At 37.2% G+C, this 23,541-nt stretch overlaps 1 protein-coding gene across 4 annotated transcripts in view; it reads left to right on the forward strand.

Moving 5' to 3' along the window:
* Positions 1 to 23,541, forward strand: part of GCFC2 (GC-rich sequence DNA-binding factor 2) — an 88,959-nt gene that overhangs the window by 42,546 nt on the left and 22,872 nt on the right. For 2 of the 4 annotated variants that reach the window (XM_055540219.1, XM_055540220.1), the window contains exons 6-12: positions 3,316 to 3,502; positions 8,175 to 8,298; positions 9,283 to 9,364; positions 9,826 to 9,938; positions 10,967 to 11,166; positions 13,162 to 13,312; positions 22,513 to 22,634. In XM_055540219.1, coding sequence (XP_055396194.1) covers positions 3,316 to 3,502; positions 8,175 to 8,298; positions 9,283 to 9,364; positions 9,826 to 9,938; positions 10,967 to 11,166; positions 13,162 to 13,312; positions 22,513 to 22,634 — 979 coding nt within the window. Of the gene's footprint in view, positions 1 to 3,315; positions 3,503 to 8,174; positions 8,299 to 9,282; positions 9,365 to 9,825; positions 9,939 to 10,966; positions 11,167 to 13,161; positions 13,313 to 22,512; positions 22,635 to 23,541 lie in introns of those variants that run through there. The other 2 variants (XM_055540221.1, XM_055540222.1) reach the window with 2 other exon arrangements.

A 23,541-nucleotide genomic window follows, 5' to 3' on the forward strand; every position in this document is an offset into this window, starting at 1 on the left:
TCAGGTCCAAATATTATGAATTTATTTCATTAGTAGTTAATTCTCTAATTCTAATGTACTCACAGTGTCAAATATAGGTCCCAAAACAAAAAAATTCATACCAAATCATAGCATGTTCAGATGGCTTTAATACCAGCTCCTGGCTTGGGAAGATCCCCTGCAGAAGGCAATGGCTACCCACTCCAGTATTCTTGCTTAGAGAATTCCATGGACAGAGGCTACAGTCCGTGGAGTCCCAAAGTCGGACACGACTGAGTGACTAACACTAACTAACAGATACCTATATTCTAAGGACTACCACAGACTGATCTAACAGTAATTCCACATGGACTCTTGTGTTTCAAATATAAGACCACTAAAGGATCACAAATTACAAAAAAAACCCTTCTTAAGGATATGATTAAGAAGGTTGAATGTTCAAACTACCACCAAATTGCGCTCATCTCACACGCTAGCAAAGTAATGCTCAATATTCTCCAAGTGAGTCTTCAACAGTACATGAACTGAGAACATCCAGATGTTCAAGCTGGATTTAGAAAAGGCAGGGGAACCAGAGATCAAATTGCCAACTTCCACTGGGTCACAAAAAAAGCAAGAGAGTTCCAGAAAAAACATCCTCTTCTGCTTGATTGACTATGCCAAAGCCTTTGACTGTGTGGATCACAACAAACTGGAAAATTCTTCAAGAGATGGGAATACCAGACCACCATACCTGCTTCCTGAGAAATCTGTATGCAAGTGAAGAAGCAACAGTTAGAACTGGACATGGAACAACAGACGGTTCTAAATTGGGAAAGGAGTACATCAAGGCTGTATATTGTAACCCTACTTATTTAACTTATATGCAGAGCACATCATGCAAAATGCTGTACTGGATGAAACACAAGCTGGAATCAGAATTGCCAGGAGAAATATCAGTAACCTCTAATATGCAGATGACACCACCCTTATGGCAAAAAGCAAAGAGGAACTAAAGAGCCTCTTGATAAAGGTGAAAGAGGAGAGTGAAAAATCTGGCTTAAAACTCAACATTCAAAAAATGAAGATCATGGCATCCGGTCCCATCTCTTCATGGCAAATAGATGGGGAAACAATGGAAACAGTGATAGACTTTATTTTCTTGGGCTCCAAAATCACTGCAGATGGGAACTGCAGCCATGAAATTGAAAGACATTTGCATTTTGGAAGAAAAGCTATGACCAACCTAGACAGCATATTCAAAAGCAGAGACATTACATTGCCAACAAAGGTCCATCTAGTCAAAGCTATGGTTTTTCCAGTGGTCATGTGTGGATGTGAGAGTTGGACTATAGAGAAGGCTGAGCACTGAAGTATTGATTGCTTTTGAACTGTGATGTTGGAGAAGACTCTTGAGAGTCCCTTGGACTGCATGGAGATCAAACCAATCAGTCCTAAAGGAAATCAATCCTGAATATTCATTGGAAGGTCTGATGTTGAAGCTGAAGCTCTAATACTTTGGCCATCTGATGCAAAGATCCAAATCATTGGAAAAGACACTGATGCTGGGCAAGATTGAAGGCAGGGGAAGGGGATGACAGAGGATAAGATGGTTGGATGGCATCACCAGTTCAATAGATGTGAGTCTGAACAAGCTCCAGGAGATGGTGAAGGACAGGGAAGTCTGGAGTGCTGCAGTCCATGGGGTCGCAAAGAGTCAGACACGACTGAGCAACTGAACAACAATAACAACAAGGACATTATTAAGACGTCGCTGTGAAGCTGTGCTGGAAAACTCACCTGAAATGGGACAAGGTCTCCACCTTGCCTGGAAGCTCCCTTACATCTCTTCAAAGCAGGAGACCCGATGCTCCTGAAAGTGTGAAAAAGAGCAGTGTCCTGAGCAGCAGTTCGAAGAGAAATGGGAAGGATTCAGTGGTCCTCAAGATTGAGGAGTATCAAAGAAAAGGAGGTGTTGAGCCTAGCAGGTCCTGAAGAGCTCCTAGGTATTGAAGCCTTTTTAAATTTTTTTCCCCATCATTTATTATAGGCTAGACTGTAGTTTCCATGACCCTCTCTCTGTTCCCAATGGCAGTACAGTTACTAAACAAAGGAGGAACAGCAATGAAACCACCCGAGGCAAGATTAAAGGTCCAGAGAAGCTTGTCAAGATTAGGAGACTGGACCAACTAGATCCTGCACTCACGTAGCCTCTAATCAAGACTAGATTGTGTGCAGCTACCTTACATCTCTTCAAAGCAGGAGACCCGAAGTGTAAAAAAAGAGCAATGTCCTGAACAACAGCTTGAAAAGAAATGGAAGGCAGTGAAACCACCTGAGGCAAGGTTAAAGGTCCAGAGATGCTCATCAAGATTGGAAGACTGGACCACCTCAGACTCCACACATACCCCACCCTTTGAAACATTGCAAAAGAAAGACTGTTAACTGCCTATATAAAGTAAGTACACATATGGAGGAGGAGGGCATTGCATCCCAGTCCAGTACTGTTGCCTGGAGAATCTCATGGACAGAGGAGCCTGGAAGGCTACAGTCCATAGGGTCACAGAGTTGGACATGACTGAAGAGACTTTGCACGATTATTGTAGCAGGTCACCTAGTTTACAAATTCTGATTGATCCACACTAACTTGTCCTCTAAGACTACCCTGAGATTAGCTGTAGCACCTAAAAATCTCTCCATGTCCTATGCTACCTTTCCCTTTGAAGCCTCTCTTATCGTGGAATTTTCCTTTGCTCCACAGGTCTTACAAACCCAGGTTTATATGATGGTCAGTTTCCTTGGTGGTCTTTATAAGGTAGCTCTGAAAAAATTTTCATTAGACTGCTGCTGCTGCTGCTGCTGCTGCTGCTGCTGCTAAGTCACGTCAGTCATGTCCGACTCTGTGCGACCCCATAGACAGCAGCCCACCAGGCTCCCCCGTTCCTGGGATTCTCCAGGCAAGAACACTGGAGTGGGTTGACAGTTCCTTCTCCAATGCATGAAAGTGAAAAGTGAAAGTGAAGTCGCCCAGTCATGTCCGACTCCTAGCGACCCCATGGACTGCAGCCCACCAGGCTCCCCCGTTCCTGGGATTCTCCAGGCAAAAACACTGGAGTGGGTTGCCAGTTCCTTCTCCAATGCATGAAAGTGAAAAGTGAAAGTGAAGTCACTCAGTCATGTCCGACTCCTAGCGACCCCATGGACTGCAGCCCACCAGGCTCCTCCGTCCATGGGATTTTCCAGGCAAGAGTACTGGAGTGGGGTGCCATTGCCTTCTCCCATTAGACTGCTACTTACTATAATAGAAATAAATTTGTAATATAAAGCAATTTTTATGTTTATTTTCTATTTATTTAGATTAACATTACTACAGGACACTCACCGCTCACATCTAAGAGAATATGAAAAATATATACAAGATATCAAGAGCTCAAAGAGTACCATCCAGAACCTAGAGAATTCATCAAATCAAACTCTAAGTTTTAAATTCTATAAAAGCATGAAAATTTATGTGGAAAATTTAATTGACTGTCTTAATGAAAAGGTATGTGTCTATAAATACTGAATCATTTCCTTTTTATACAGAAATTCCCTTACCATGTGATTTTTTTTTTTTTTTAGTTTAAATCCCATAACTAGGTACTTCATCTAGGATTCTTCCTACCTATTTTTGACGTGCTGCTACTGCTAAGTCACTTCAGTCCTGTCTGACTCTGTGTGACCCCATAGACGGCAGCCCACCAGGCTCCCCCGTCCCTGGGATTCTCCAGGCAGGAACACTGGAGTGGGTTGCCATTTCCTTCTCCAATGCATGAAAGTGAAAAGTGAAAGTGAAGTCGCTCAGTCGTGTCCGACCCTTAACATGGACTGCAGCCTACCAGGCTCTTCCATCCATGGGATTTTCCAGGCAAGAGTACTGGAGTGGGGATAGTGGAATATTAAGTATTCCCTTAATGTTGGACAGTTAGGTGTTTTTGTAATCATTTTGGAACATGTAAATAGCAATATTTACATGCAAATAGAAGAAATATGGACAGAGGTTCATGACATTGTACAGGAGGCAGTGATCAAGACCATCCCCAAGAAAAAAAAATGCAAAAAGGCAAAATGGTTGTCTGAAGAGGGCTTACAAATAGCTGTGAAAAGAAGAGAAGCTAAAGGCAAAGGAGAAAAGGAAAGATATACCCATATGAATGCAGAGTTTCAAAGAATAGCAGGGAGAGATAAGAAAGCCTTCTTCAGTGATCAGTGCAAAGAAATAGAGGAAAACAATAGATTGAGAAAGACTAGAAATCGCTTCAAGAAAATTAGCTATATCAAAGGAACATTTCATGCAAAGATGGGCACAATAAAGGACAGAAACGATATGGACCTAACAGAAGCAGAAGATATTAAGAAGAGGTGGCAAGAATACACAAAAGAACTATATAAAAAAGATCTTAATGACCCAGATAACCACGGTGGTGTGATCACTCACCTAGAGCCAGACATCCTGGAATGCGAAGTCAAGTGGGTCTTAGGAAGCGTCACTACAAACAAAGCTAGTGGAGGTAATGGAATTCCAGTTGAGCTATTTCAAATCCTAAAAGATGATGCTGTGAAAGTGCTGCACTCAATATGCCAGCAAATTTGGAAAACTCAGTATGGATACAGGACTGGAAAAGGTCAATTTTCATTCCAAGCCCAAAGAAAGGCAATGCCAAAGAATGTTCAAACTACCACACAATTGCACTCATCTCACATGCTAGTAAAGTAATGCTCAATATTCTCCAAGCGAGGCTTCAACAGTACATGAACCGAGAATTTCCAGATGTTCAAGCTGGATTTAGAAAAGGCAGAGGAACCAGAGATCAAATTGCCGACATCCACTGGATCATAGAAAAAGCAAGAGAGTTCCAGAAAAACATCTACTTCTGCTTGATTGACTATGCTAAAGCCTTTGACTGTGGATCACAACATACTGTGGAAAATTCTTCAAGAGATGGGAATACCAGACCGCCTGACCTGCCTCCTGAGAAATCTGTATGCAGGTCAGGAAGCAACAGTTAGAACTGGACATGGAACAACAGACTAGGTACAAATTGGAAAAGGAGTACGTCAAGGTTGTATATTGTCACCCTGTTTATTTAACTTATATGTAGAGTATATCATGCAAAATGCCAGGCTGGATTAAACACAAGCTGGAATCAAGATTGCCAGGAGAAATATCAATAATCTCAGATAACGCAGATGACACTACCCTTATGGCAGAAAGAGGAACTAAAGAGCCTCTTGATGAAGGTGAAAGAGGAGAATGAAAAACCTGGCTTAAAACTCAACATTCAAAGTATGAAGATTATGGTATCCAGTCCTATCACTTCATGGCAAATAGATGGGGAAACAATGGAAACAGTGATAGACTTTATTTTCTTGGATTTGAAAATCACTGCAAATGGTGACCGCAGCCATGAATTTAAAAGACACTTGCTCCTTGGAAGAAAAGCTATGACAAATTAGACGACATATCAAAAAGCAGAGACATTACTTTGCTGACAAAGGTCCATCTAGTCAAAGCTGTGGTTTTTCCAGTAATCATATATGGATGTGAGAGTTGGACCATAAAGAAAACTAAATACAAAGAATTGATGCTTTTTAATTGTGTTGGAGAAGACTCTTGAGAGTCCCTTGTACTGCAAGGAGATCAAACCAGTCAGTCCTAAAGGAAATCAGTCCTGAAAATTCACTGGAAGGACTGATGATGAAGCTGAAGCTCCATCCAGTGCTTTGGCCACCTGATGCGAAGAGCTACTCATTAGAAAAGACCCTGATGTTGGGTAAGATTGAAGGCAGGAGGAGATGGGGATGACAGAGGATGAGATGGTTGTATGGCATCATTGACTCAATGGACAAGAGTTTGAGCAAGCTCCAGGAGGTGGTGATGTGCAGGGAAGCCTGGCAGGCTGCAGTCCATGGGGTCACAAAGAGTCGGACATGACTCAGCAACTGAACTGAACTGACTGAAATAGCAATATAAGTTTTTAAAATTCTGTCTGTTTAAGAAAAGTTCTAGAAATTGAATTACTAAGTCAAAGTGTCTAAATACATTAAGGCTTATGAAACATTACTAAATTATCCTTTAGAAAAGTTTTATCAGTTTCTAGTGTATTTAGTTTTTATGTATTTATTTTGATCTCACAAGTCATTTGTTTTCTTAACACATATAGTTTTCTTATAGTGAATTATTTGTGTCCTTTACCGTGCTATCTTCTTGTTCATACCGTGGGTTTGTTTTTGTGGGTTTTTTTCCTTTTTCCCAGTATATGATGAACAGCTTTCTATTGCTTAAAAATTTTAGTGCTTTATCCTATTTGATGTAGGTATACATTCCAATTTGTTTTGTCTTTTGATATTTGTTATTGTTGTTTAGTCACTAAGTTGTGTCCAACTCCTTTTTGACCCCATGAAGCCTGCCAGGCTTCTCTGTCCATGGGATTTCCCAGGCAAGAATACTGGAGTGGCCTGCCGTTTCATTCTCCAGGGGATCTTCTTGACTCAGGGATCAAACCCACATCTCCTGCTTGGCTGGCAGATTATTACTGCTGTGCTACCCAGGAAGTCCTTTTTTGATATTAGGTGTGCTTTTTGTTTTTTTCTTTTAAATTTTATTTTTATTTTATTTTATTTTTTTTTTACTATATTTCAATTTATTTACTCATGAAGAAGGAGGAGAAGGGGATAACAGAGAACGATATGATTGTATGGCATCACTGACTAAATGGACATGAGTTTGAACAAGCTCCGGAAGATGGTGAAGGACAGGGAAGCCTGACGTGCTGCAGTCCATGGGGTTGCAAAGAGTCGGACATGACTGAGCAACTGAACAACAACAAGAAAACATACATGATTTAAAAGTGAAAGTGAAATTGTTTTAAATTTTAATTGAAATATAGTTGATTTATAATGTTGTGTTAGTTCCCGGTGTATAGCAAAGTGATTCAGTTATATATGTGTATGTTCTTTTCATATTCTTTTCTATTATGGTTTATTTCGGGATATTGAATATAGTTCCCTGTGGTGTACAGTAGGATCTGGTTGCTTTTTGTATATAGTAGTTTGTATCTGCTAATCTCAGACTCCTGGTTTATTCCTCCCCATAGATTCATTTTTATCATATTTTATATTCCACAGATAAGTAATATCATAATATATTTGTCTTTCTCTTTCTGACTTACTTCATTTAGTATTATTGTCTCTAGGTGTATCCATGCTGCTGCAAATGGCATTATTATTTTATGGCTGGGTCGTATTCCAGTGTGTGTGTGTGTGTATACATATATACAGCACATCATCCTTATCCAGGCATCATTCAGGGACATTTAGGTTGCTTCCATGTCTTGGATCTTGTAAATAATGTTGCTATGAACATTGGGATGCATGTATCTGAATTAGAGTTTTCTCCAGATATATGCCCAAGAGTGTAATTTCAGGATCATATGGAAATTCTAGTTTTTTAAGGAGCCACCATATTGTTTTTCATAGTAGCTGCACCAGTTTATACACCCAGCAACAGTGTAGGAGGGTTCCCTTTTCTCCACAGCCTCTCCAGTTTTTGCTATATGTAGACTTTTAGTTGTTGACCTTTGTAACCAGTGTAACAATAGGGGAGAAACTAATCTGGTAATCTTTTAAAAGTAAATTAAAAGTAATGAAGAAAGTAGAGTGTATTTTTAAAGTGGTTAGTCTACTTTAAGAAAAGGGCAACTCAAGACCCCAATTTAAGGACTTAGTATGTATAAAACAATGATTAACATAAAAATTTTTAAACATCTGATATCATTGCTAATAGAGAAATGTGTATCAAAACTACAATGAGGTATCATATCACACTGTTTTTGTTTTATGTATACTAAGTCATCATTTCCTTCTTCTTTTCTATCTCAAAAAAGAATTTTTCTTTTCTAGCCACTTTTATCCATGTTTCTGACTCCAGCCAAGTTAGGTTTTATTATTTATGATATTTATAGCTGTTTTGGTACAATGTTTATTTCCTAGTTTTATTAGTATTATAAGCATTGGAAGCTACGTCTGTTCCTCACAATGTTCATTTAATTGAGATGTGATAGTGTTAAAAATGTTTCTGTTATATGAAATTTGAGCATATAATGTGCTTACATATAATTATTTTTTATAATCATTTAATGACCACCCACAAAATGTTACTTATGTATGTATTTCAGATTATCAACATCCAAGAAATAGAATCAGCCATGCACGCACTCCTTTTAAAACAAGCCATGATCTTTATGAAACGCAGGCAAGATGAATTAAAACATGAATCAGCGTATTTACAACAGTTATCATGTTAGTGTTTTTCATGTTCAATGTGATTTTTTCTTCATTAAGCTAAATTGTTAGCTAAAAGATAAAAATATTTCTATTACTATATAAAAATGTTTATTGTGTATTTTCCCACTGACCTTTCACCTACCCTCTTCTAAAATTCCCAAACCATTTTAAAATCTGGGCTTCAAAATGTCTTAAATTAAGTCCAAATCTAAAAAAATGAAAATTATGACTTCTAATCACTTAGTGTTTGAAAGAAAATATTTATATGACCATTTAATGATTATTTTGAGATGACTTGACATGAACATATAGACTGTGTCAGAAGTCTAACTTTATAAATTTTCCACAGATTGATTGTGGAAGTTAAAGAAATTCTGGTGGGTTTCAGTATAGAATCATCTATAAGATCTCATTATATTAATAAAGAATTGGATGCAGCCCTTCAATTCTCACACTGATTTTGTATTTGCAGAGATGTCTTCCTTTGATTAAGGTGCTGTCAGGGTATAGTGAAAGAAATGAGACGACAACATCAAGTAGATGATAAAAGCAAAATCAAAATGACTCAAATATATGACATTTAGTTGGTCATAAGTTGCAGTATATGCTAAAATAGGAGATAATATGAATGACGTATTGGTAATGTGTTTCTAGAATTTGACCATAGGGACAGGAAAAAAAAAATGGTGAAAACTGCTGAAAAAGAATACAAGGGAAAGAAACTTTATTTTTGTTACTGTTCTTGAGTGCTGAACTATATTCACCAGACAAGGTACATTTTATTAGATTAGCAAACTCAATACCTATTAATATTTTGGTAGAGAGTTAACATTGCAATTTCATTGCATGATGAAATATGCAATTTAAACATAGTCTGTGTATGGATGTTTATATATACAAATATGTATACATACCTAAAATATAACTTTTATTTTCAAAATGTTTCATTGTATTTCTTTTTAGAATTTACAGTATAAAATCAATTTTATTCATTAACAGGCAAACCTGAGACATCAATAAATAAAAGCTTGGCTATGGATGAAAAAACTCAGTGGATTTTAGAAGAGGCTGAATCTCGAAGGTAACTAAAGACTTAAAGCATCACTGAGCAAGTATTTTTCATAGTTTAAATACAGTTAATCATGTAGTATAAATACCTATAACCTGGCATATTAATTTGTGAGAATGGTGTAAAACCAAAATTTAGTTAAGCAGTCCTCTACCCCATGGTTTAAAGACACCCTTATGTATTTGGATCAGTTAGAAGGAATGTATAAAGTGGTATTTATCAGGTTGGGACTGTCTCATACCTGGAAGCTAGTCCTAAATACATTGTTACTCCTTTTTCCAAATCATGGGAGTGTCTAACAAGAATAAGAGAATCAGTTCAGATTAATGAAGCTAAAATATCAAAAATATTAATATAAAATTGTGTGAAAGTGTGATTGTTTATTTCTGGGCATTTTAAGTAATGATGACTTTTACTTTTTGTTTTAAAGCATTTATTTTTGTATTTTATTTTTGGTTTGTTGCAAAATACAGGGCACGAAGAAGACAAGCAAGGGTTCTTTCTGGGAATTGTACTCATGAAGAAGGAACATCTAGTGATGATGAACTGTCTTCAGCAGACATGATTGACTTCCAAAAAAGCCAAGGTCAGTTATCAAGTTTCTGATGTGTCTTAATTGAAGTACTGAAATGATAGAAAATCTTTGCCATGATTGCCCTTATATTAAGCTATCCAAAATAGTTGGGAAAATTCAGAATAAATAATACTTTTTTTTCCTTATTAGACTTGTCTTTAACTCTGAAAGAATGGATAAAATGGAGAAGTGGGATGAGTATTCCTGCATCTTTATAGTTTTTTTCCCTTCAGCCTTTTTCATCTCCTGTTATAAATGAGCCATGAACATTTTTGGTTTCATTTCTCTGCTACATACTTTCTATATTATCATTTTTTTCAGTTTTTTAAAATATTTATTTATTTGGCTATGCCAGGTCTTAACTGTGGCTTGTGGGATCTAGTTCCCTGACCAGGGATTGAACCTAGGCCTGCTGCATTGGGAGCCTGGGGTCTTAGCCTCTGCACCACCACGGAAGTCCCTATTTGTTGTTCAGCCACTCAGTCATGGCCAACTCTTCGCAATCGTATGGACTGCAGCATGGCAGGCTTTCCTGTCCTTCACAATCTCCCGGAGTTTGAATTTGAATTGAATATATAGTAAAGTCCATTTTTAGCATTGTAAGAAGGTAAAATATGTACAGCTGAAAGAATGTAGGTTTACAGTCAAATAGATGAGTTCAAAGAGGGAATCTATTCTGTGTGACCTTAAGCGAAATACTTGACTTCACTGTATCTGATATTGTTGTTTGCTTTTTCTTTGTCTGTAAACAGATAGGCTAGAAACACTTACCTTTTAGGGAAGATAGTTATGATAATGACATGAGATAATGTGTTTATGTTTTGGCATATAACAAGGGCTTAATAAATGGTAGATTTTATCAGTATCAGTTGTTACTAAGGTGTGTTTTTTTTTAATAAAAACTAATTTATATGTTAATGTCAAGAATAACTTTCAACTCAGTTGATTACATAAGTTATACATAACTATGTTTATAGGAATCAAACTTAAAGATCACAAATGTAAAATGTGTAATATACAGAGACTCATTTTCTTCACAGGTGACATTTTACAGGATCATAAGAAGATTTTTGAAGATGTACACAGTGATTTTTGTAATATCCAGAATATTTTATTGAAATTTCGACAATGGCGAGAAAAGTTTCCTGATTCTTATTATGAAGCTTTCATTAGTTTATGCATTCCGAAGCTTTTAAATCCCTTAATACGATTTCAGTTGATTGACTGGAACCCTCTTAAGGTATATGAGCTTAACGTGAAAAAAATAATCCTTATCACATTTAGTTACTTCAGTCCTCTTGTTATCAGGTTAACTATAATATAAAATATCTCACCTTTAGAGATGGAATTAATAATCATGCTTTGGAGTAGTCATTTACCATTTCTTGGTTCTCACTCTGTTTTAAGGCTAACACATCAGTAAAGGAAACACTTTAAAAAAATCTTCTGTGATAAGTTGAAGATCACTCAAAAAATAAAGATAATATTAGACCATAAGACGGAGAAGGCAATGGCACCCCACTCCAGTACTCTTGTCTGGAAAATCCCATGGACGGAGGAGCCTGGTAGGCGGCAGTCCATGGGGTCGCACAGAGTCAGACACGACTGAGCGACTTCACTTTCACTTTTCACTTTCATGCATTGGAGAAGGAAATGGCAACCCACTCCAATGTTCTTGCCTGGAGAATCCCAGGGACGGGGGAGCCTGGTGGACTGCCGTCTATGGGGTCGCACAGAATCGGACACAACTGAAGTGACTTAGCAGCAGACCATAAGAATTTTACAATCTGAGTGAAATTCAAAATAGGTACCAAGAGTTCTGACGTTGGAGATGACATAATGGGAATACTTGGCTAGGAAAGCTACAATGAAGATGAGGAATTTAAATGAGGATTTAAAGGGTATATAGAATTTAAACAGGAAGAGAGCAAGGAAGGAAAAGGTGTTTTGTAAAGGTACATGGGGAGAAATAGTAGTTTTGTAGAGACTGCATAGATTCTAAATCAAGAGATACGAACTTGTTTTGATAGGTAATGGGAGGAGTGACGTGATGAAGGTAATGATTTAGGAAGCTCTGAGCAATAGGCTAACTTGGAGAGTAGAGAGAAAGAGGTGAAGATAAACTGAAAGGCAGTTGCTGTAGCCCACGTCCAAGGAGATGAGTTCCTCACATAGGGTGATAGTGACAAAGCAAAGAGGAAAGAAAGGGTTGATTACAAGTGATTTTATGAAGAATCAATAAACTACTGTGAATAACCCTAACAAAATACATCAAAATAGTGACCCCAAGGTTTGGATTCTAAGTTATTAGGACAACGGTAGTTCCATTCATAGAAATGGTGTCTTTTCAAAGAGGGAAAAGGTTTTCAAGGAAGTTTTACATTATAGACAATGAAATGATGATGGGACATCCATGTGGTTAAGCAAACAGAAATGAGAAAATGAAATTCTAGGAAGAGAGGAGAGCTGAAAATAAAGACTTAACAAAGGGTGAATCCCTTTTGCTTGACTAAGGCGGATCTTCCTCTGCCCTAGTCATGCATGCCTTTAGACTTTCTGTTAGGTTCAGGGCCATGCAGTGTTCTTAGTTTAGGAACCAGGCTTATCCCTAAGGTAGCTGGTTGGACGACAGCCTAATTGTTAACCACTCAAGCTGAATTGAGTATTCTGTCACACACAGCAAAGATCTGTTCATTCAGTCATTCAACAAATAGTAATTGGCCATCTGCTGTTTGCTTAATAATAAGATAAGCCACATGCAAAGTATACATTTGTGCCAGTGAGACTTGGGAGAGCCAGAAGTGAGTTTTTTATAAGGTAAGTATATCTTTAAAAGCAAATTCCATGGATATTTTAACTGCTATTGTTATAAATGTATATTTTGTTCCTAACAGTACCTGCCATTTAGTAGGTCCTAAACACACAGGGGGCATTTCTGGACATCAGTAAACACATGAAATGTAGTATCCTGTCTCACTGTCTAGACATCATGTGTTAGTCATGTCATCCTGTCTAGCCTTGGTGGTCTAGTACTGTATGTGCGTGAGTGCCGTCGCTTCAGTCACGTCCAACTCTCTGTGACCCTATAAGCTGTAGCCCACTGTATACGTTGGGTTAAAATATGGAATTATTCTCCTTTGATCCTTAGAAAAGCTCTGGTAATTACTGAAAAAGTTAACTATTTAAAGATAAAAATTAAGAATTTATTTATAACTTGGATAATTTTATTTATAAGTTTGATTCCATAGGTTTAAAACAGATGCCATGGTTTACATCTATAGAAGAATTTATAGATTGCAGTATGGAAGATTCAAAGAAGGAAGATAGTTCTGATAAGAAAATCTTGTCTACTGTCATCAACAAAACAGTTATTCCTCGACTTATAGGTACTGTTTTGTAATCTTGATAAAATTAAATTGTTCTTTAGCTAAGTATAAGATCAGTCATTTCTGTTACAGTCACAAATTTTTTTCGTTTTTGAACACAACTGTAATGTACAGTAAAAATCAACAGATTTATAATTTAAGCTGATTAAAAACAGCTTGTTTGTGCAAGTGACTGGCTATCAAACTCCTGATACTCTTGGACCTTTAGTATTTGTGACATTCACATTACTTTAATAGTTACTTTTATAAGTCATTTATTAGTGGCACACTTCCATCTCTACTATGTGTATGTCTTTCCCTTAACTTCTCCCCTTACATTTCTTCTTCTTTTTTTTAAAATTTTTATTGGAGTATGGTTGATTTACAATGTCATGTTAGTTTCAAGTGTACAGCAAAGTAAATCAGTTATACATATATCCACATTTTTTTTTTTTTAGATCCCTTTCCCATGTAGGCCATTACAGAGTTTTGAATAGATTTTCCTGTGCTATATTGCAGGTTCTTACTAGTAATCTGTTTTATATATAGTAGTGTGTCTAGTCAATCCGAATCTCCCAATTTATTCCTCCCCACATTTATCCCCTGGTAACCGTAAGTTTGTTTTGTACAGCCATGACTCTACTTCTGTTTCGTAAATAAGTCTGTTTGTAGCCTTATTTTTAGATTCCACATAGAAACCATGTCACATGATATTTGTCTTTCTTTGTCTGACTTACTTTACTCAGTATCACAGTCTAGGTTCATCCGTGTTGCTGCAAATGGCATTTTTTGTCTTCTTTTTTTTTTTTTTTTGCAGCTCAAAAAGTTTTTTTATTTTTACTTTTTTTTTTTTCTGGTTTATATTTTATTTTATTTTTTATTTTTTTTTCTAGTTTAATTTTATTTTATTTTTAAACTTTACAATATTGTATTAGTTTTTGCCAAATATCGAAATGAATCCGCCACAGGTATACCTGTGTTCCCCATCCTGAACCCTCTTCCCTCCTCCCTCCCCATACCCTCCCTCTGAGTCGTCCCAGTGCACCAGCCCCAAGCATCCAGTATCATGCATCGAACCTGGACTGGTGACTCGTTTCATACATGATATTATACATGTTTCAGTGCCATTCTCCCAAATCTTCCCACCCTCTCCCTCTCCCACAGAGTCCATAAGACTGATCTATACATCAGTGTCTCTTTTGCTGTCTCGTACACAGGGTTATTGTTACCATCTTTTTAAATTCCATATATATGCGTTAGTATACTGTATTGGTGTTTTTCTTTCTGGCTTACTTCACCCTGTATAATAGGCTCCAGTTTCATCCACCTCATTAGAACTGATTCAAATGTATTCTTTTTAATGGCTGAGTAATACTCCATTGTGTATATGTACCACAGCTTTCTTATCCATTCATCTGCTGATGGACATCTAGGTTGCTTCCATGGCCTGGCTATTATAAACAGTGCTGCGATGAACATTGGGGTACACGTGTCTCTTTCCCTTCTGGTTTCCTCAGTGTGTATGCCCAGCAGTGGGATTGCTGGATCATAAGGCAGTTCTATTTCCAGTTTTTTAAGGAATCTCCACACTGTTCTCCATAGTGGCTGTATTAGTTTGCATTCCCACCAACAGTGTAAGAGGGTTCCCTTTTCTCCACACCCTCTCCAGCATTTATTACTTGTAGAGTTTTGGATCTCAGCCATTCTGACTGGCGTGAAATGGTACCTCATAGTGGTTTTGATTTGCATTTCTCTGATAATGAGTGATGTTGAGCATCTTTTCATGTGTTTGTTAGCCATCTGTATGTCTTCTTTGGAGAAATGTCTGTTTAGTTCTTTGGCCCATTTTTTGATTGGGTCATTTATTTTTCTGGAGTTGAGCTGTAGGAGTTGCTTGTATATTTTTGAGATTAGTTGTTTGTCAGTTGCTTCATTTGCTATTATTTTCTCCCATTCTGAAGGCTGCCTTTTCACCTTGCTAATAGTTTCCTTTGTTGTGCAGAAGCTTTTAAGTTTAATTAGGTCCCATTTATTTTTGCTTTTATTTCCAATATTCTTGGAGGTGGGTCATAGAGGATCCTGCTGTGATGTATGTCGGAGAGTGTTTTGCCTATGTTCTCCTCTAGGAGTTTTATAGTTTCTGGTCTTACATTGAGATCTTTAATCCATTTTGAGTTTATTTTTGTGTATGGTGTTAGAAAGTGTTCTAGTTTCATTCTTTTACAAGTGGTTGACCAGTTTTCCCAGCACCACTTGTTAAAGAGATTGTCTTTAATCCATTGTATATTCTTGCCTCCTTTGTCAAAGATAAGGTGTCCATATGTGCATGGATTTATCTCTGGGCTTTCTGTTTTGTTCCATTGATCTATATTTCTGTCTTTGTGCCAGTACCATACTGTCTTGATAACTGTGGCTTTGTAATAGAGCCTGAAGTCAGGTAGGTTGATTCCTCCAGTTCCATTCTTCTTTCTCAAGATAGCTTTGGCTATTCGAGGTTTTTTGTATTTCCATACAAATTGTGAAATTATTTGTTCTAGCTCTGTGAAGAATACCATTGGTAGCTTGATAGGGATTGCATTGAATCTATAAATTGCTTTGGGTAGTATGCTCATTTTCACTATATTGATTCTTCCAATCCATGAACATGGTATATTTCTCCATCTATTAGTGTCCTCTTTGATTTCTTTCACCAGTGTTTTATAGTTTTCTATATATAGGTCTTTAGTTTCTTTAGGTAGATATATTCCTAAGTATTTTATTCTTTCCGTTGCAATGGTGAATGGAATTGTTTCCTTAATTTCTCTTTCTGTTTTCTCATTATTAGTGTATAGGAATGCAAGGGATTTCTGGGTGTTGATTTTATATCCTGCAACTTTACTATAATCATTGATTAGTTCTAGTAATTTTCTGGTGGAGTCTTTAGGGTTTTCTATGTAGAGGATCATGTCATCTGCAAATAGTGAGAGTTTTACTTTTTCTTTTCCAATTTGGATTCCTTTTATTTCTTTTTCTGCTCTGATTGCTGTGGCCAAAACTTCCAAAACTATGTTGAATAGTAATGGTGAAAGTGGGCACCCTTGTCTTGTTCCTGACTTTAGAGGAAATGCTTTCAATTTTTCACCATTGAGGATAATGTTTGCTGTGGGTTTGTCATATATAGCTTTTATTATGTTGAGGTATGTTCCTTCTATTCCTGCTTTCTGGAGAGTTTTGATCATAAATGGATGTTGAATTTTGTCAAAGGCTTTCTCTGCATCTATTGAGATAATCATATGGTATTTATTTTTCAATTTGTTAATGTGGTGTATTACATTGATTGGTTTGCGGATATTGAAGAATCCTTGCATCCCTGGGATAAAGCCCACTTGGTCCTGGTGTATGATCTTTTTAATGTGTTGTTGGATTCTGATTGCTAGAATTTTGTTAAGGATCTTTGCACATTTTTTGTCTTTTTTATGGCTGGGTGATAATATTCCATGGTATATAATGGAATATTACCACATCTTCTTTATCCATGCCTCTGTTGATGGACAATTAGCTTGTTTCCACGTCCTGTCTATTGTAAATAATGCTGCAGTGAACACTGGGGTGAGTGTATCTTTTCCAGTTATGGTTTTCTCTGGGTTATATGCCCAGGAGTGAGATTGCTAGGTTATCTGGTAGTTCTGTTTTCAGCTTTGTAAGGAAGCTCCATACTGTTCTCTGTAGTGGCTGTTGCAATTCACATTTCCACCAACAGTATAGGAGAGTTCCCTTATCTCCACACCCTCTCCAGCATTTATTGTTTGTAAATTTTTTGATGGTGGCCATTCTGACCTGTGTGAGGTGAGGCTTCATTGTAGTTTTGATTTGCATTTCTGATGTTGGTCATCTTTTCATGTGCTATTTGGCCATCTATATGTCTTCTTTGGAGAAATGTCTGTTTAGATCCTCTGCCTTCTGGGTTACTTATTGTTTGATATTGAGCTGCGTGAGCTGTTTGTATATTTTGGAGATTGATCCTCTTGTTAGTTGCTTTGTTTGCAAATATTTTCTCTCATTCTGAGGGCTATCTTCTTGTTTTGCTTATGGTCCTTTGGTGTGCAAAATCTTTTAAGTTAAATTAAATCCCATTTGTTAATTTTTGTTTTTATTTTCATTGCTCTAGGAGTTGGATCAAAAAAGATCTTGCTGCAATTTATATCAAAGAGTGTCATGTCTATGTTTTCTTCTAAGTTTTTTTAGTGTCCGGCCTTACATTTCGGTCTTTAATCCCTTTTGAGTTTATTTTTGTGTATGATGAGTTTCTTCTTTCTTTAAAAAAACATTACTACATTTCCCTTACTCCTCCTACTAGTACTCAGAGCTGTTGGGCACTGATGTTTGTGCCTCAGTCTGAATTTGTTTTATCTGAAATTATACTTGATAAGGATCTGTTCCACCATGTCACTGAGAATGGATTCTGACTGCAAAGTCTGCAAACTCTTAAAAACTAAAGCAACCTGCTTTATATTGCTTCTCAGCCAACTTGACTAAACTTTAAAGATTTTCCTCAGAATAATTTACATTGCAATCATGGGGTATCTTGGAAAGATAGTGCTTTTAACCATTTACTTTTAGCTATTAAGCATTATTAATGATAGCATAGAATATATATGCCTCATTTAAGTATTCATCTGAAAATTCCAAATACTTCACTTTCAGTTCAGTTCAGTTCAGTTCAGTCGCTCAGTTGTGTCCGACTCTTTGCGACCCCATGAATCGCAGCACGCCAGGCCTCCCTGTCCATCGCCAACTCCTGGAATTCACTTAGACTCACGTCCATAGAGTCAGTGATGCCATCCAGCCATCTCATCCTCTGTCATCCCCTTCTCCTCCTGCCCCCAATCCCCCCCAGCATCAGAGTCTTTTCCAATAAGTCAACTCTTCCCATGAGGTGGCCAAAGTACTGGAGTTTCAGCTTTAGCATCATTCCTTCCAAAGAAATCCCAGGGCTGATCTCCTTCAGAATGGACTGGTTGGATCTCCTTGCAGTCCAAGGGACTCTCAAGAGTCTTCTCCAACACCACAGTTCAAAAGCATCAATTCTTTGGTGCTCAGCCTTCTTCACAGTCCAACTCTCACATCCATACATGACCACTGGAAAAACCATAGCCTTGACTAGACGGACCTTTGTTGGCAAAGTAATGTCTCTGCTTTTGAATATGCTATCTAGGTTGGTCATAACTTTCCTTCTAAGGAGTAAGCATCTTTTAATTTCATGGCTGCAGTCACCATCTGCAGTGATTTTGGAGCCCAGAGAAATAAAGTCTGACACTGTTTCCACTGTTTCCCCATCTATTTCCCATGAAGTGATGGGACTGGGTGCCATGATCTTCGTTTTCTGAATGTTGAGCTTTAAGCCAACTTTTTCACTGTCCTCTTTCACTTTCATCAAGAGGCTTTTTAGTTCTTCTTCCCTTTCTGCCATAAGGGTGGTGTCAACTGCATATCTGAGGTTATTGATATTTCTCCCAGCAATCTTGATTCCAGCTTGTGCTTCTTCCAGTCCAGTGTTTCTCATGATGTACTCTGCATAGAAGTTAAATAAGCAGGGTGACAATATACAGCCTTGACGTACTCCTTTTCCTATATAGAACCAGTCTGTTGTTCCATGTCCAGTTCTAACTGTTGCTTCTTGACCTGCATACAGATTTCTCAAGAGGCAGGTCAGGTGGTCTGGTATTCCCATCTCTTTCAGAATTTTCCACAGTCTATTGTGATCCGCACAGTCAAAGTCTTTGGCATAGTCAATAAAGCAGAAATAGACGTTTTTCTGGAACTCTCTTGCTTTTTCCATGATCCAGCAGATGTTGGCAACTTTATGATAGCTCTTTTTGAGCTCTTTTTGAGCTTTGGGTAATTGCATACTGTCCTCTAGTGCCATCTATATCTGGGGTGTTCTTCAATAGCCATATATCACTCATGAGTATCATATTAAATAGTGCAGATGTCAGATGTTTTTTTCTTTCATCACAGAAAGTTCTTTTGGACAGTGCTTTTCTGCTTGATTTTCAATCAAAAAGAACTGGAAGAACAAGTCCAGATCTCTTCTTAGAGCACGAGATCTCTTAACAGAGTAACTTCTGAATATATCTACTTGGCAACTCAAATTCCAAATGCAAAATCACACTTGTCATCTGTTTCAGACTTGTTCCTCTTATATTCCTTCTCTAGAAAGTGGTACCTCCACCTACCCACATATTCAAACCAGAACCTCCAAGTCATCTACTCCTGCTTTTTTCTTACCTCTTTATATAAGCAATTGCCACATCCGTTACTTTTTTCCTTTTTCTAACCAATTTTCTATACTTAAGCCATGGTGATCTGTCTAAAAAGTAAGTCTGATTCTGTCATACCTCACTTAAAACACTTTATTCTAAACTGCCTTTAGGTTGAAGTCTAATCTCTTCAACGTGCGTTCTAGGACTTTCAGGATTTTGTCTCTGTTTAGTAGTTCTCTAGCCCCATCTTTTGCCAAGCTCAATTCCTTCATCCCCTCATCTCCACCTCTACTGGTCTGAAGCCATCTTCTCCCTGGTTTTTATGTCTTCTACACTCCATCCACTTGACAAATCCCTTAACCCTATACTTCTTTCATCTAGCTAACTAACTCCTCTTCATCTTTCAGAACTCTATATAGACATCATTTCTAGGAACTGGGTTAGGCATACCTTTTCAGGGTTCCTGATGTACTCTAATCCTTAGGATGGTACCTACATTATAATTGCTTACCTAAGCAACTATACATATATGTATATAATATATTTGTATTTGACATTAGACAAAATTGTTATGAGGCAACCCTAATCTTACTGCTGTATTTCTAATAGTTAATGCTAGGCACATAGTAGACTCTAAGATTATTATAAGCCTAACCTTCTAGATGCCTAAGAAATCAGTTTTATATTTGATTTGGGGTGTTTTTTTAACCTATTTAAATTTTTAAAAAATTATTTAACTTATATTTTACAAGAGTCAAGCACAGTTTAACTTCAGCATATACATCAGTAAACAAAATAATAATCCCTGATGTTATGGAGCTTTCATTCTGTGAAGGAGACAAAAAACGATGAACAAGTAAAATCTATAGTGTGTTAATTACAAGGGCCCAGAAGAAAAGTAAAGTAAGGGGGAAAGATACAAATTATGAAAGAGGAGTGCAATTTAAAATAGTTTGGCCAGGGAAGGGCTTCCTGGGAAGGTCACAAATGAGCAGATTTCCAAAAGGAAGTAAAGAAGTGGGCCAAATGAATGTCTGAGGTGACAGCATCCTAGGCAGTAGAAACAGCACATGCAAAGGCCCTGAGGCAGGGGCTATCCTGATTTACTTGAAAAACAGCAGATAGGCCAGAGTAACTTTAGTAGAGTGAGCAATAGGGACAGTAAGAAGAGGTTAGCAGGATAACAGTGGCTGTGTCATATGGGGCCTTATAATCATTTGTAAGGACTTTTACTGTAAGTGAGCAAGAAGCAATTGGAGAGTTTTGAGCAGAGAAGTGACAAGATCTGCCTTATCATTAAAACAGACTTATTCTGGTTCCTGTGTTAAGAATGAACTGTATGCAGATCAGTTATGAAGCTTTTTCAGTAATCTAAGCAACGGTGGTTTGACTTGAGTGTTAAAAATGGAGGTGGCTGGAAAGTGGTCAAATTCTGTATATATTTCAAAAGTATTAACACTAACAGAATTTGATATGGATTGTGGAACAAGAGAGAAAGAGAGGAATCAAGAATGACTAAGTGGTTTTTGGCCTGAGCAGCTGAAAGGACAGAGTTGCCATTTTCTCAAATGGAAAAGACTGAGAGGAGCAAGTTTTGGGTAGGAGGTATGGCAAGAGCTCAGTTTGACGCCTGTTGGGTTTGAGATCCTATCATCCAAATGGAGCTGTCAACTAGGCTATTAAATATATGAGTCTAAAGGACAGATCCACGTAGGAGATATAAATTTGGAGTGTATCAGCACATAGATAGCATGTAAAGCCACAAAACTGACTTGCCATGCTAAGGGTATAAATATAAATAGGGAAGAGAAGGTAAGTGACCTGAGTCCTGAGGTCCAGCATTTAGAAAGTAAACAGGAATACAAGCAAGACAATAAAAGAGACTAGAGAGGTCAGTGAGAAACCAGCAGTATCCTGGAAGCCAAGTTAAAAAAAAAAAAATGTTGTAGTTATTGCTGTTAAATCAGATGGAGACTAGAATCAGCTGTTAGATTTTGCAATGTGAAAGTTAACTGTGACTTGGTAAGAGTAGTTTAGGAGAACAGCTGGAAGTAAGGCCTAACTGAAGTTAATTCAGGAGTTTGAGGAAAGAAATTGGAGATAGAAAGTTTCAACAGTTATTGAGTAATTTTGTTGTAAAATGAAGGAGAGAAATAGGGCAGCTCTAGAGAGGAAAGTAGAGTCAACAGAGGGATTATTTTTATTACAAGAGAAAAAATTGTAGAGTGATGGAAAAGATCCAGTAGAAGTGATGGTGATACTGAAGTGAGAGGGCAGAATTCCAGGAGCAGAATCTTCAAGTAAGCCAAGGAGTCTTTTGTACAAATAAAAGGTTGGCATTAGCAAGGAGGCTAGTGCTTCATCCATAGAAATGGGAGACAAGTTAGAATTTATGGGCACAGATGCTGCTAGATTCATAGATGCTATGGTTAGAGCTTGTGGAGCTTCTCTTCTGATTGATTCTGTTTTTCTCATCAAATTGGGAAGTAATCAACTGACAGTGAGAGCAAGGGTGGAGAAACGAAATCATAAGAAATAATCATCTGGAAGAGTAGAGTCCATTAACTGAGAGCAAGGAGGAAGGAGAAGGCAGGAAATAACTGTCTTGCAAGAGGGAAAGAGAATGGGCCAGAGAAACAAAATGTGATTGCTGGACAGTGTTTTGGTCTCACTGGAGTGCCATGGTGATCAATTTAAAGTGTACTTTTTCCCAGCCATGTTTTAACTGCATGGTTGCAGACACCAACACTGTGACAAGGTGATTTAACTAGAGTTGCAGTTGAGCCATACAAGTTCAGCAAAATGCAAAAAAGACAAGAAAATTGAGTATGTATGCAAATACATAATGTACTGATTGGCATTGATTTTTTTAAACCACAAGAGGAGGGAAGTAGCATTTGCAAAAGGCCTCAATTGTTTATATGTGACAAGCATACAAGTCTAGTAACTAAACTGTGCACCACTGAAAATTTGTTTCAGGCTTTGTAGAATTCATTTGGGATCCCTTGTCAACCACACAGACAACAAGTTTAGTAATGCAGTGCAGAATGATTCTTGAAGAACATTCCACTTGTGAAAATGAAGTTAATAAAGGCAAACAGGTAATAATGTCTAGAATTATGAATTTCTTGATTTACTTTTAAATCAATATAATTTATTATAAATCTTTGTTTACAGACGATGCAGAAGTAATTATCAGAACACTATTGATGAAAAATATTTAGGACCGACCATTTTTTGCTCAATATAATTAGTAATATGGAAGGATACACCTTGATATTTCCAAACATTCTTACAGAAATGGTAATCATTATAATAGAATACACAAACATGCAGTAAGACCCAGATTATTACCTTCATTCTTACTAGCATATTTCTCTTTGTTCAATGGTCTGATTTGTTCAACAGGTCTCATGGCCCAACTACCTGTTTTTCAGGTTTGTGAATGTACATTGGCCCTGCAGAGATGAATAGGCATAAACACATTAGTACACATTGATTGCTTCTAAAAGAAAAGAAAACTAATTACATTTGTTCTTTTGGCAAAAATCTAGTAATAGTATGACCTTACTTTAATTTTAAAAGTAGATTAACATTCAGTATTTTAACTAGTTATCTGTAATCTGCATAGTCAAGAACAGTTAGCTCTTTGAGGATTCAAAGTTTAATAGGATAGATTCTCAGCATAATATAGAATTGAGTTTTACTGAACATAAAACATAAAGAGGAAGGAACTTTTCAGAGGCTGTGGTGAGAGTTTCTTGAATCTTTTATTGCAGTACTCTTTTTTTAAATCATTTGTTTGTTGATGATAATATTGTAGATTGATGTGGTTGAAAGAGTAAGACAATTTTATGTTAAGTTTTAAGAGAATTAAGAGAGAGATTCACAGACTGGAGGATACCCAGAGTGGAATAATCAAAGTAGTTGAAAAGCAAGAAGACATGTTATATTCATAGTCTGTGCACCAATAAGTCCCAAGTAATGAAGGAAGGAAGCTGTAAGAAG

The sequence above is a fragment of the Bubalus kerabau genome, chromosome 11 (assembly GCF_029407905.1).
Source record: "Bubalus kerabau isolate K-KA32 ecotype Philippines breed swamp buffalo chromosome 11, PCC_UOA_SB_1v2, whole genome shotgun sequence".
NCBI classification, from domain to species: domain Eukaryota; kingdom Metazoa; phylum Chordata; class Mammalia; order Artiodactyla; family Bovidae; genus Bubalus; species Bubalus kerabau.